The sequence below is a fragment of the Magnusiomyces paraingens genome (assembly GCF_902498895.1).
Source record: "Magnusiomyces paraingens strain CBS 517.90 genome assembly, contig: contig4, whole genome shotgun sequence".
NCBI lineage: Eukaryota > Fungi > Ascomycota > Dipodascomycetes > Dipodascales > Dipodascaceae > Magnusiomyces > Magnusiomyces paraingens.
Genome location: NW_022474070.1, coordinates 245961 through 260125, shown reverse-complemented (window position 1 = coordinate 260125; position 14165 = coordinate 245961). Strand labels below are relative to the sequence as shown.

The 14165-nt window shown below is 35.3% G+C and overlaps 4 protein-coding genes across 4 annotated transcripts; 1 reads left to right on the top strand and 3 right to left on the bottom strand.

Annotated features, from left to right (window-relative positions):
• Positions 1-74: 74 nt before the first annotated feature.
• SAPINGB_P004859 (uncharacterized protein) lies at positions 75-821 on the bottom strand (the record flags this gene model as incomplete). The annotated part of the gene is made up of 1 exon (XM_031999574.1): positions 75-821. The coding sequence occupies one exon, from the start codon at positions 819-821 to the stop codon at positions 75-77; it is 747 nt and encodes a 248-aa protein (XP_031855465.1).
• A 435-nt stretch (positions 822-1256) lies between these two features.
• On the top strand, positions 1257-2282 carry SAPINGB_P004858 (uncharacterized protein; the record flags this gene model as incomplete). The annotated part of the gene is made up of 1 exon (XM_031999573.1): positions 1257-2282. One exon carries the CDS (start codon positions 1257-1259, stop codon positions 2280-2282), a length of 1026 nt encoding a protein of 341 aa, XP_031855464.1.
• A 133-nt stretch (positions 2283-2415) lies between these two features.
• On the bottom strand, positions 2416-6807 carry SAPINGB_P004857 (uncharacterized protein; the record flags this gene model as incomplete). Its single annotated transcript, XM_031999572.1, has 2 exons — positions 2416-6570; positions 6634-6807. The coding sequence occupies 2 exons, from the start codon at positions 6805-6807 to the stop codon at positions 2416-2418; spliced, it is 4329 nt and encodes a 1442-aa protein (XP_031855463.1).
• A 2560-nt stretch (positions 6808-9367) lies between these two features.
• On the bottom strand, positions 9368-9990 carry SAPINGB_P004856 (uncharacterized protein; the record flags this gene model as incomplete). The annotated part of the gene is made up of 2 exons (XM_031999571.1): positions 9368-9817; positions 9979-9990. 2 exons carry the CDS (start codon positions 9988-9990, stop codon positions 9368-9370), a joined length of 462 nt encoding a protein of 153 aa, XP_031855462.1.
• Positions 9991-14165: the final 4175 nt, after the last annotated feature.

Below are 14165 nucleotides of genomic sequence, written 5' to 3'. Positions count from 1 at the left end.
TAAATTAAATTAAATTAAATCCTTTAATTATTCTTATTCTTGAACAACTCCTACTACTTCTACTACTTCTACTACTACATGTCACACTCTTGCATGATTTTAAGGAAATCCTCCTTGCTCACTTGTAACTTTTGGTCATTCCTTCCATTCCTTCCATTACCAACACCACCATTTCCCCCTTCTCCTTCTTCTTCTTCTTCTTCTTCTCCTCCTCCTCCTCCTCCTCCTCCTCCTTCATCTACTGCATGTAATCTCAACATGTCTCTAAGATCATCATCAGTCACATTCCCATCTCCAATCTCTTCTGCAACTCTCCTCAAGTCCTTCAATTCAATTGCCCGATCTTCTCCATTTGTAAATAAATAAAAACTTTCTTCAATCTCATCTTTTTGTAAATAATCTCTCTTGCGTTTTTTCCCTGAAATAAATTGTCCTGTAGTATCCCGTAAATTAGATCCATTTCCATTATCACCATTACCATTACCGTTACTACCAACACTATGAGCTTGCTCAAGAACCATAGGCATCACCTCACAAAATGCCATAAAGTCAATACGACCCTGATCCTCACGATCAAGTAAACTCACAATTTCTCGTAACGCTCGTTGTCTCTCTTTCCTAGCTACTCCTGAAAGTCCTGCTGAATAATAATATTCATATAGCCCCATGTCTTTGAAAATCTCTGGCAAATATCGAATATCTATACTTGTTGCTTCCGCATCTGTTTCATACCGCTCCAGATACTCAGCAAAAATGTCAGCAAGAACATCTTCCTTTTCTTCAAGCTCTTGCTGTTGTGTCTCTAAATCTGTTGGTGACATTGAATTTTATTTTATTTTTTTTTTTTTGATATAAAATAAATGCAAATGAAAGGTTGTTGTTGTTTGCTCTGTTCTGCTCTGCTTTTCTATTCTATTCTATTCTTTGCTTAAAAAAATAAAAATAAAAATAAAAATGTTCAATTCACTTGAAAAAAAAAAAAAAAAAAAAAAAACCATCTTGCCAAACGTCAGCCTTGCCTCCACTTAACCTTCCCTAAAACATAAACCTTCAAAACTACTCCCATAAATCTCACTATTATAGGATTTTTTTTAAAAATTTTCATTCAACTCTCTCCATCAACAATATTCATTCCCATCCTTCCCATCTATCCATCCACCCTCTCCTTCCACCTTTCTCTCTCTCTCTCTCTCTCTCTCTCTCTCTCTCTCTCTCTCTCTCTCTCTCTCTTAACACACCCAATCTTCTTCTTCACAATGGTCAGACTCTCTCCAGCAGAATACTCATACCTCCGTTCTTCTCTTGAAACTGTCCCCCCAGTTCGCCCAGATGCCCGCACCGTTGCCCAATTCAGACCCCTTCAGGCTGCAACAAACTTTATGCCAACCTGCTACGGTTCTGCACGCGTGCGTACCGCCGACGGTGGTGAATGTATTGTAGGTGTCAAGGCAAAAGTTGCCCGCACAGTTTCTGCAAAACTTATCAATGTCAGTATCGATATGTCTGGCACCCGTGACGATGACCCAGCACTTGCAAATATTGCCTTGACTTTTGAGAAACTACTCCAAGATTCGCCCATTCTTACAGCTGAAAAACTGCGCCTGACCTCACGCTTTTCCTTTACCCTTTTCATTGATGCTCTTGTTTTAGCTCATAATGGAAATAACCCATTAAACCTGCTCTCTCTCACAATCTACCTTGCTCTCATGTCTACAAGACTCCCGAAACTCATCTCATCAACAGACGACAGCGCTGCAGAAGAAATCCCCGTTTTTGACGACGATTGGGAAAACTCAGTCCCTCTCACAGGTTTAATACAAGGTCAGGCGCCGGCCCCAAGACACGATCTGCTACTTGACGGTAAACAAATTACCCCAGAGCAAGCAGCTCTCTTTTACAAAACAACACCTTGGAAACCTCCCATTCTCTTTGTTTTTGCCGTCATTGGTAACTCCATTCTCATTGATCCTTCTCTTGAAGAAGAAGCCGTTGCAGACGGAACCCTCACCATTGGTTGGCAACAAGGCAAGGTTGTGGCCCCCCTGCGGTATCTCGAAACATACTCATCTTCCTCCACAGCCGCCGCAACTTCCTTTGTAGACCCCTCTGCAAAGAAACAAAACTCGGCCCTCGCAAAGTCTGGCGGTATTAACCTTGAAATTTTGAAAAAGGCTTATGAGTTGGCACTTGATGCAGGTTCAGATGTTGCCGAATCACTCGATCTTATCATCAAGCTCGACCGGGAAGAAGAGGCCGAGTCCGGGCCTCCAGCCATGTTTTAAAAAAAAAAAATAAAAAATAAAATAAAAAATAAAGAAGAAGAAGAAGAAGAAGAAGAAGAAAATATCTTGTATACTATAGATTGATTAATTGATTTAATTATTTAAAATAAAAAAAATAAAAATTAACACTCCTCTAACAATGCTGGATCGAGTAGGCGTGAACAATCACAGCCGTCGCCGTTTGAATATTCATGCTGCGAATCACCCCCACCTGCTTGATCTCCACACAAAAATCCAACTCAGCCAAAAACTCACCAGGAATTCCTTCCCGTTCTTTGCCCAGTAAAACAAGTGACTTGCGTGGGAATCGGAGCTCTCCATTAAGCTCCACACTCTTGTCCGTCTGCTCCAACCCAATCAACGTATACCCATGTTCCCGCTTCATCTTCAACATGTACTCAAGTACCGCGCTCTCCGGTACCTCTGTCATAGGCATCCACCGGTCTGCAGTCACAGCAACTCCACGGAAAGCTTGAGTCTTGGTCACTCCTAAATCCCCCAAACACAATAACTTGGCCCCAAGTACATCCGACAAACGACAAATTCCTCCAAGATTCGGCGGCTTGGCCACCAAACTTGCAACCACTATGAGCTCACCCCGTTCAACCTTGTCACTGTCTCTTCCGTCCTCACCCAAAGACAAATTAATCACGTCGTTCCAGAATCCACTCTTGGTCTGCAGTGGTGCAGGCTCTGCCTGCTTGGTACCACTTATCTTATTAAAATCCTCCTCTGCTTCGCTCTCTTCAACCTCTGGCCGCCATGTCTCGTAGCTGACCGTAAACCCGGCAGGAACATTCAATTCCAGGTCTTGTAGTCCTCCAAAAGAGCATGTCTCAAACTCCCGCTTGGTCACAACTCCAATCTGTCGGTCAGACAACTTTTGAATTACCCCACCACATGCACCAATCAAGTTCAAATCACCATCAATGTCCCATACACTATTCTCACCACTCCGGTGCTGCTTGAACGTATCCGAAGCACGCGCATTAGAACAAATCTGTCTAATAATCCGAACTACATGCTCATCAACCAGATCTTGACTTCCACCCTCAAACTCGTTCTCAAGTGCAACAAGCATCGATACTGATGAGTGACGCACTGTTGCACGATTGCTTGTACTAAACGGCACAAGCTTATAAATATACTCCTCATAATAATCTCGTGCCAATTTAATATTTTTGTTCTTGAGACTCCGAGCAGTCAGCAGTGCAATCCGTTCCAGCGATGCAATCACCCGTGGCGATTCCTCCACTTTATCCATTTCGCGAAGCACCACATTTTCTTTAACTCCACGAACAAAAACGTCTTGGACGTTGAGCAGTGCCAGTAACCATTCCACATAAATGCGTGCCACCGGTGATGGTTCTGTGTCGACCACAGGCAGTAACGCGCGAGTCAAAGCCTGTTGTCGATCGACCCAGAACCCGCTCAGAAGTAGCAGCACCTGATGCCCACGAATCCGCTCCAATTCCTCGATCCCATCGTTGCGTTTCAAGGGTTCGAAAATGTGATACGGCCCGTTATACAGAATGTAGTCGTGGACGTTGCTGGCAAAAGCAGCATGAGAAGAGTTTTGAACGTCAAGGCTCGCAAAAAACATGGCCGCGTAGATTTTCGCGTCAACCTCGTTGCAACCGTACTCTTTTAGGTACGTTTGCCGTGACCCAGAATATGGGTGCGCGTCTAGCTTACTGGCAACCACAATCTCGATTCTAAAATAATTGTCCGCAAGTTGGTTAAAAATGTAAATGCGAGCAAGCAACGTTCCAATCCAGAATGGTAATGGCAGTTCTGTCTTGGATTTCTGAATCGTTTGCAGGTACTCCAAAAACCTCCGAGAAATGTGTGGAAGCAAGCATCTACGCGCATATGAGAGCTCCACAACCTCAAGCAAAATGCTTTCCATGGTTTGCGAAAACTCCGGATTCAATGCTGTCATTCTAATAACAATGGGGTCCAGGATCATGTCCAAAAATGAAAAATGCAAATACTTCTCGTTGGCCATCAGTCTATCAGCAGCCAACGACGACCATAAAGTTTGAAATGCAACAAAAAATTGCGGTGTCAGTTCTTCCGAGTATTCATGAGCGCTACGCAGTAACGTATAAATTCCAGAAACAATGTGCAACCGGCACTCATAGTCTACTGACTCAAAATTCGTTGCAAGAGTATCCAAAAATTGTGCCTTTGTATTGTCATCAAAGTCCAAAGAACACGCCTTTAGAGCAACTCCTACAGCCCGGTGAACCTCGGTAAGTGCTGTTTTCTTGGTATCCAGGTAATTTCTATTAGCAATTTTCGCACGAATCACTTTAGACGCAATGGTGAAAATCAAAGATACAGTGTTGCTTGAAACACTAGTCTGTGACAGTAAAGCAACGTTAAGTGCAACCAGCTGGGCACTCAAAACAGTCATATTATCTTCGTTAGCTTGGATCCCGGAAATGTTGTTAACAATAGTATCGAGGTGCTTGGAAGCAGGCTCCAGACGAAGCCAATTGGCATTGGTCAGTTGTTTCCAAACAGGAATAAGCAAAAGCCCGTTGGTAAAGTCATTGCTGAATGGTTCGGCAATGATTTTCTCTAGAAAAGAATTGACAAATAAATCAAGTTTTTGCTGGTATTTTGTATTGGAATAAAGGTCGTCACCATTGGGCCACGACAAAACAGTAAGGAAAAACTGGGGTGGCATAGCTTCTAAGTCAACTGTAACCCCAAGCTGTGCTGAAATGTCTGAAAAAAGAACCAAAAAGTCATACTCTTTTTGCTCTGAAGCCTTGGTAAAGTATTTCAAATAATTAGGATCCTGTGAAATAAACTTGATGATGGATTCGCGCTGTTCAAAATATAGTGTTTTTTGCAGTGTGACTAGTTGCAGCAAGGCGGGAAACCATTCTTCGGGGGTAACCAAAGACTGGTCCACTGAAAGCAATAATCTCAAAAAGTAAAAATGGAAAATACCCTCGCGAAGTCTCGACTCAGAAAAGTTTGTGAAAATAACAAAAAGCGACTGCAAGCATTCCGAATTAAGAACGTGTTTCCCTCGAAGACCACTCTCAATGCCGCTCACCAAATAAAGTCGTGCTGGATCAAAGGAATATCTCTCAGCATCCAAGTGAACAAAAAGTGCATTCAGTAACTGATTCAGAACCTTGGGCTGAGGTTCAAGGTAGTGGATAATGGACCCAATAAAGGATGCCAGTTGCTCACCGTAAACACATCCAAATTCGCTGTCCACCGTCTCTCTCTTGACCACAAAATGAGATGCAAGCATAAGATGTGGCAAAAGCGTGCCAGTCAAAAACTCGTACCCGTCTAAAAATATAGACATGTCTTGTACATCCAGGGACAACACCACATTTCCAATAAACTCACGGATTGAATCCGTCGATGATTTCAGGCCAGTGGAGAGTAAACACCGAGCCCAAGTCTTGGGGATCAATGAATCCTTCCCAATAAGCTTGACCAGATCAGCAGCAGAGTCGCCTGTTTGGTGGATCGACGTGTCAATTGACACAATGTTAACCAAGGTACCAAACCGCTCCCATTCCCAAAGATGTTTTTCACGCTTGCTTATATCCCAAAACATGGTACTTGTATTTATATTGTGATCAATCTTTTGTAGTGACTGAGAAAGAATGTGTAAGGTGTATTTTCTAAGGTCATATGATTTGCTTAAAAGTCCCTGAATCATCAGATCCCAATACAGTTCTAAGTCAAAAAGTTTTTCAAGCGCTTCCAGGGAATCTTTTAAAACATTCCCATTGATGCATCGAAGCCATTGGATATAACCATTGACTGTCTCGGTGCCGTCTTCGAGAATGCATACCTCAACCACCTTCCACCATAACTGGAAAAGCTCACTATCAAGCTTATTTTGTCTTTTGATGACTACGCCAAAAATCTTGGTAGCTAGCGTTGAAACTTTAGTGTCGTTAGAACAATGCAGCACCAACAAGTACTTCAAAAGCACTAAATCACTAATACAAGTTATGTCGTCTAGAGGAATAACTGCTTGGTATAAAGTTTCCAAGAAAAGGAGCACGTTAGCTTGAGCATCTTCAAAAGAAATCTCGTCTTTTTCTTGGAATGGTATGTCAAATGACCCAAAGTACTTAAGGATCCCGGAATCATCAAGGGTAATGTAGTCTGAAAACACTTTGAGTGTTTTTTCGAGAAACTGGTCGCGTAACGAAGGAATTTTTTGAACCAAAAGCGCAGTGGTGTTTATTTGATTCTGCGCAAGACTGGTCTCCATGTATTTGACAAGAGACGCGTAAGTTTCCTACATCAAAACAAGTCTTAGATTTTAAAATCTCCCAAGTGTATTTCCGTGTCTTCTACATACCGCCCAGTCTTCAGGCTTTAGCAACGCTACTGTTTCTGCAAGCGCGTCTATGATTTGCGGCGACTGATCTGCATCGTACGGGAAATTTACAATTTTCTTTTCAAAGTTGACCACCAAAGACGTTTTCGCATTAAGGTCCAACGCCTGGACAAGCGATGGTATTAATGAGGTCATCAGTTTTTAGGTGTTGTTTCGCTGATTGAATCGAAGTTTAAGAAGACGTTGAAAAAAAAAAATTTTTCTTCTTTTCGGGAATAATCATTGATTATGTAATTGGATACATGCCCGCTTATTCATGCCTCTTTTTTTTTCAACATTAGCCATGGATATCGAAGAAATCTGAAAACTTATAAGTTTTCAGAATAATAATAAATTTCAATTAATTAGTTATTTTACAATTATAATTACAAGTTATTATGCTTTGTTGGTCATAGCTTGTAACTATTTTTTTCAATATTGTCAACAATTTATGACTCCTAAAATCCAACTATCTTGTATAAAATAGTGTTTATTGTATTAGTTGATAGTAAATGGTATTTATTGTATCAGTTGGGTACTTTTTTTTAACAAAAGGCCTCATACATTATTTTCATGTCTAAATCCGTTTTTTAAGCGATTTATTTCAATAATAGTCGCCAATATGCAATGACACTATTAAACTATTCTTAAATTGATTTCAGTATATTAATTAAGAGGCTTGTAAAATATTATTTTTTTATTTTCAACTTTTCTTTTAAAAAAAAAGATTCTGATCTAAACATAATTACAAGGTAACTTTTGTATTAAATAATTTATTAAATAATTTATTAAACGAATTGGTTAACGTCGTATTTTTTTGAAATTCCGAGACCATAATAAAAAAATATATATATATAACCAAAATTTATTAATAAATACTTATGAATCTTATTAAAACTAAGAGAACAAATTGAATTTTAGTTAATAATTGCATTGTTTGTTTGTTTGTTTGTTTGTTTGTTTGTTTGTTTGTTTGTTTGTTTGTTTGTTTCTATTAATTGAATATTCAAGTAGAAGTATTATCACGTATTCTTTTCGCTCCAACTATATAACTTTCCGTTTTTACAATAAACTTTTAATTTGACGCCAACGATTTATCCAACAGCTCAAAAATAAATCATGATGTCAGCATAAGAGAAACAAGTGCCCAATGACCAAAGCCTACTCAATTAATTTTTTTTCTTATCTTCATCAGCACTTTCATTATTTCACGATTCCTCCAAGCATAGATAAAGCCTAAATTTTCTTGTAAGCCAATTAAACTATTAATGGAAGTAGTCGTCCATTTCAATCCATTCTTTCCTCTTCTAGCAAAGCACACTCAACAAAAAACGTGCCTAACTGTTTTCAGCTTGCTACACTTAAATTCTAGCAATTCTGTTCAATGCCAAACTTTGGAAACCATTCGCTTATAATTATGTTGCCATGTACTTTAGATAATTGAGAGATATTACTCAAATTTCTTAGACTATCATCTTTCATAATTACTCTTGTGAACATTGTAGAAAGATTGTGGGTACATGTTGATTATATTGTGGTATTATATACCATTAATTTATCAAATTGTAACAATAGACTCCATGACACCATTTCATTCCCAGCTATTTTAGAACCCCAATCGTCTGATTCTATTGTTTAAGTGTAATATATCCAAGGATCTTGCATTTTTTTCTCTCCTCATTCTTTCTATTCAAATATATGTCTTCTTTGGCCATAATATAAAGTGGTTATCTTTTAACAAATGTTAATTAATAAAGTTAACTTTGCTAATATCTAGGTATAAACGAACAGCTTTTTGCCCTACCATAAATGTTTGTTCAACACTATACTGCATAATACCAGCTTCTGTCTGTTTCTGTAACAGGAATTTTGCAATAAGTACCACCAGTTTTTTTTTTCTTTCAAAAGCAAATTCTACGTCACCTCCAACTTGTGAATTTCCGCTTTGAAGATCTTATAATTTCAAATTTCTAAGATATTCCACAGATGATCTTACACTAGCTATTTACAGAAAGTTGAATGTAGACCCTCATGTAACTTTTTTACGTGTCCCGCAAAAAATTCCAAATAGCTCTGACTGTTTTTCTTACTTTGTTGATTTTATTCATGAAATTTAAAATAAAGACAGTTGTTTAAAATGATTTTAAGTAATTTAACTCCGTTCTGAGGGGTCACAAGTTTTTCCATTCAGTAAAACTAGTTTATAACTAAGCAATTACTTTATTTTTCATTGGTAGCTTTAACGTTTTAAAATTAATAACAAATTTTAATGAAAAAAAAAAGAAAAAATTGTTTTCTTTGTTTGTTTATATTGAAGGAATAGAATAATAACATTAGTATCTGCTCTATTCTATTCTTTTTGTTATTACTATATGCTTTCATTTTCACAGTGAACTGTAAATTTTACTTCAACATTGCATCTCCAACGACCCGAAAATAAGTCCTGATGCTGTGGTGCTAAGTATAAAATCAATATAAATCTGCTCATAATCAAGTAAAGGGTCTGTTAGCACGAGAGATTCAAAAGAAGGTTGATGTCCGTAAAACACAGATGAAGCATGAGGGTTTGTTAAATCATTTGCAAATAATATTGGGTCATTAGCTCTAAAAGCCTTTAATAAGCCACCTTTACCAGGTTCAAAAAGGGGTTGGAAGCCGTTTTTATCAGTAAGAAATTTGTTGTCAAAGGAGACCACGCTTTTATATATATAATTCTTTAAAAGCGTACAATTTCTGCGGTTGTGTTTGTTATCTCCACAGAAGATGCATTCATTTTATTTTGGACGCTTGGCTTCAGCTGTCTCTGTATTTGTTTCTGAAAACTTGCTTCTTTTACTTTTTCAACATCATGAGTAGGCTTTAGATTTTTATTTTTGACAGAGGAAAAAAAAATCTCATGACGCTTACTGTCAAAATAAGCCCGTGTGCTGTCAGAGTTAGTATCAAAACGACCGTAAATAATGCCTTTATCAAGGGAAATAGATGAAGAAATCAGTGTGATAGATCTGCTCAGACCATCTTTGTCAAGGGTGGGAATGCTTTTATCAAACTCAAGAGTATCTCTAAGTTGGATAAGAGCATAAACAGCATTTTTAGCAAAAATACCATTCATGAATCTGGCAACAACTGCTTCAAAAGTGTAATTGATTGCTTCTTGGTCACTTTCCTAAAAGGGTTTTACCACAGAAGATAAAAGAAAAGCCAATTGTTTGTAGCAGAGCGAATGTAGTTTATAGCTTCATGACACTCTGGGCCAAAATTGTTATGGCCTATGCAAAACTGAATAGTATCACTCAAGATCCTTCGACTATCGTTCTTAATAATCACTCCCGTGACCATTTTGGCAAGATTATATGTACATTTCGACTCCATTATGATATTATGACATTACAGATCCTAAGTATCATTAAAATAAATTTTATTATATTTCTTTAATTGCATTTTTATACAATAAAAAAGAATTCAATATTTAACAATATTTTGTTGAAGATCTTTTTATATTTTTAAAGTATCATACTTTCAAGCATTGCCTGCGTAGCCCAATGGTTAAGGCGTTAGACTTCTAATCTGAAGATTGTTGGTTCGAGTCCCACCGTGGGTGCTAATTATTTTTTGGTTTGATCTTTGCAAAAATGATAGTTGCAATTTTTTTCATTTATATAAGCTACAAGTTTGAAAGGTTTAGTATCTATATATGACATTGATATATTGATTTGTTTTCTTAAAGCCTGGATTTAATCACAGTTGAGCTTTTTTGTGTTTGCTGAAAAAATATCAAACTCTTAAATTACGCAATGTTTGTTTGTTTGTTTTTATTCAAGGGTTAAATTATGCAATGCTTATGTAATACTTTTATTGATACATTTATTTGTAATTTTATTTTAAAATAATTATTAACTTTTTTAAGTCACGTGGGCGTCTGGTGTAGTTGGCTATCACGTTCGCTTAGCATGCGAAAGGTCCCCGGTTCAACTCCGGTGTCGTCCATAATATTTTTGCTTATGTTTTTTTTGGTTTAACCGATATTTAAAGAGTGCAATTTTTGTCAAATTTGAATGTTGTGTAGAAGTTAATGAATTTTTTTTTTTTTTCGGAATTTTTGTTTAATTTTTTTTTTTTTAATTCATGTGTTTACTAATCAGTATAAAAAATAAGCTTAATTATGTTAATTTTTTTTTTCAACACCCAACATCGGCCTTTGGAAGTGGTTCAACTTTTACGAGAGCTATTTAGCTACTTGATACTATATTTTTACCCGAGAAAAAAAAACTTCTGAAACCAATGCTGGACAACCTGGAGGGGACCCAGTTAAAATGACTAGTAATTTAATTCAGTCAAGATGTGTAAAATAGTAATTTTTACTATTTTCAATGCCGAAATCATTTTTTTACCATTTATGTTGATAATAATGCCTACTATCAAACCCAGTCTCTAATTCTTGAGACTTTGCAAAAATCAAATGGTAGAGAGAAGGTTTCTGACTACCATGAACAAAAATAAATAAATAAATATATAAATAAATAAAATAAAATAAAATAAAATACACACACATGATCTTCAGGGCTAAGAAAAGGGATTTTTCCATGAATAGTAGGTAGTATTTTTAAGCGGTTAAAACTTAAACACAACAGAGATTAATGCAATCATCAATATATTTTTTATTTTTTTTTTTGGGAGTTTCCAATTATAATGATCTTTAATAAAAAAAAAAGGAGATTCATGTTATACACCAAAAAAAATAAGGTCGTACCCGGGATCGAACCGGGGTTACCGGAATCAAAATCCGATGTGCTCACCACTACACTATACAACCCTGTATCTTATATTTGTTTTTTTAGTTTGTACTACAAATGACAAGTCAGCCATAATTTCATTAAACATGAAATTGCTCTAAATCAGATATAGTTTGTTTTAAATTACTTTTATTTAACAGTAAATGATTTAGAGTTTTAATTTAAATTGTTAACCTTCTCTGAAGGAAATGTTCGATGGTACATATTTCACCCAAACCCCTCCCAGGCTACACAAGCGAACAGGAAAGCTGACTCTTCTATTCAATCTAGTTATCCGACAGGTAATTGCAAGTCGAATTATAGGCAAAAAAAAATTATGAAATACAGGGTCATCGATGAAGGTAAATGGAAATGAGTTGAGCATTTTTGGGAATTGATAACATGGCTCTCACTGCTCCTCGTAAGCTGGTATCAAGGCCCATTTTCTGGGTTATCAGAAGTGCATAAATCAAAACAATCTCTGTAAAATGGATACATAAAAAAAATAATTCAAGTTAAGGATAATTTTTGAATACTTTATTATTTAGTTAAAATAACAAATGAACGTTACAAACAACGAAAGAATACTAAAAAATACCGACCCCTTTTTTTCTTATTTTTTAAATTCATAAGCTAGTAATTTTAATTTTGATTCTATTTGTGCAAAAAGTTATTATAGTTAATCTTAGCTAATTACGTTTAACTTTTACTATATAGTACGGGAGTCATATTTATGAAACACCAGACAATACTTCAGGTTCTTTAAAAAAAAAACAGATTGTTTAGGTTGATCAGATCCTGAAAACTTTGGAAAACCAAGATCACTTAGTAAAGAAAAATACTATCAGCCAATTATATCATGGAAAGTTTTTTAAAAGATTGAGGAAATAATTTTAGTCTTTAAGAAAAAATGAAAAAAAGGTTAGGTATTAGAGTGTAACAAGGGTATAAAATTTTTAATTAGTATCTGAACTAAAACTGAAGTGCAGGCCAAAAAAAATTTCAAGATTTCAAGATTTCAAGATTTCAAATATTTTAAATATTTTAAATATATATATTCTTTAAAATTCCAATTAATAACATGAAAGTTTTGGATATTCTAGATTTCCACCAAACCATTTTATTTGATAACTATAATATCATTTCTATATAGTACGATAAAAAAAAAAACTCATTGTGTTAAGGGTTATTTTTTTTATTTTTCTATTTTTGCAGAACTTACTTAAATGCCGGTATTGTTTTTTTTGTTCTGGGTTATTATTTTAGTTTCATTATTATCTCACAAATTACTCACATTACATTGAGAAATCAAATGTCTTATTTTTTTACGATTTTTTTATGGTATTTTATGGCCATATAAATTGTTAATAACTTAGTATTTTCATTAATATTGGACAAGATTTGATATACAATTGGTATTCTAGAATAAAATTGTGATTGTTTAATTGAATTCCATAAAAACTCAATGATGTGGAGGGAGTTTGTTGTTGTTGTATACACCACTGTGTAATATTTAGTGTAATTTAACTGGATTCGAACTGCGGATATAAAAAAAACCCCCCCACTAACAGGAAAAAAATTAATTTCAACATTTAAAAAACATTGAGTTAAAAGCTTTTAAAAAATGTCTCAATGGCAGATTATAATAGTAATCTTTCTAGTACTAATGTTGTTTTAAAAGTTAGATTTTTTAAAAAAAAAAACTGTTATAATCTCTTTGTAAAGCGTGTCATCCTTGTGCAGGGGCCATGCTAATCTTCTCTGTATCGTTTCAAATTGACCATATGTCCCGAAGGACAATAATTTTCTAACTTTACCATTATTTATAGTTAAGTTGTTAAAAACTGAAAAAATCAACATTTTGAGGGATTATTTCAATTATTTGAGCTTTTTTTTTTTTTTTTTTTTAAATGTAATTATATTGTATTGGTTTATTATGAATGAGAAAATCTATGATAATAATTTCAACATATTAGAGAGGATAGGAAGTATGGAATAGCATTTTTGTTAGAAAGAAACCCAGTTTAGAGTAGGGTACTAAAGATGGACTAATTTATATCATAAAATGAGTATATATAATGCCAAACTGTCTAAATCGGTTAATAACTTATAATGAATATAACACATGCTTTATCTATCTACGGATCAAGAAAAAAAAAACATAATGGTACATTGATAAAGGTAGTGGAAATATAAACCTTAACCCGGGGGGATCTATTTTTTTTTATTTTTTATTTTTTATTTGTAAGGTGGCAAGCATTATGAGAAGGTGGTTAGGTTTGACTAGGGAGAAAAAGAATAGTATATAGTTGAATAGCAATGATCAGTTCAACGTTTTAAAGAGAAGGGGAAAAAAAAAAGTTAATGTAAAAAGAGAGAGAGAAAGAGAGAGAGTGTGCCGTTTATCGAAATTGTTTTTTTTTTTTTTAGTATAGTTAGTGATGATGGTAGTAACTAAGAAAGATATTAGAGAAAAGTCAATAAAATGAAAAGGAAAAAGGTATATTAATAAGTCAAAAAAAAAAAAAAAAAAAAAAGAAACAAGGATTTAAAGTTCATGCTTATTAAATAGAGTCGTGGGATCTTATAGTTGTGATCACTGGCCAACATCTTATATACTGTATTCTTAAAGGTGGGCTGAAACAGCAGCAGCAACAAGCTTTTTGATGGTTATGATTATGATTATGATTATGATTATAATAATAATAATTGAAGACACAATTGAGTTGTCTTCTTTGTTTA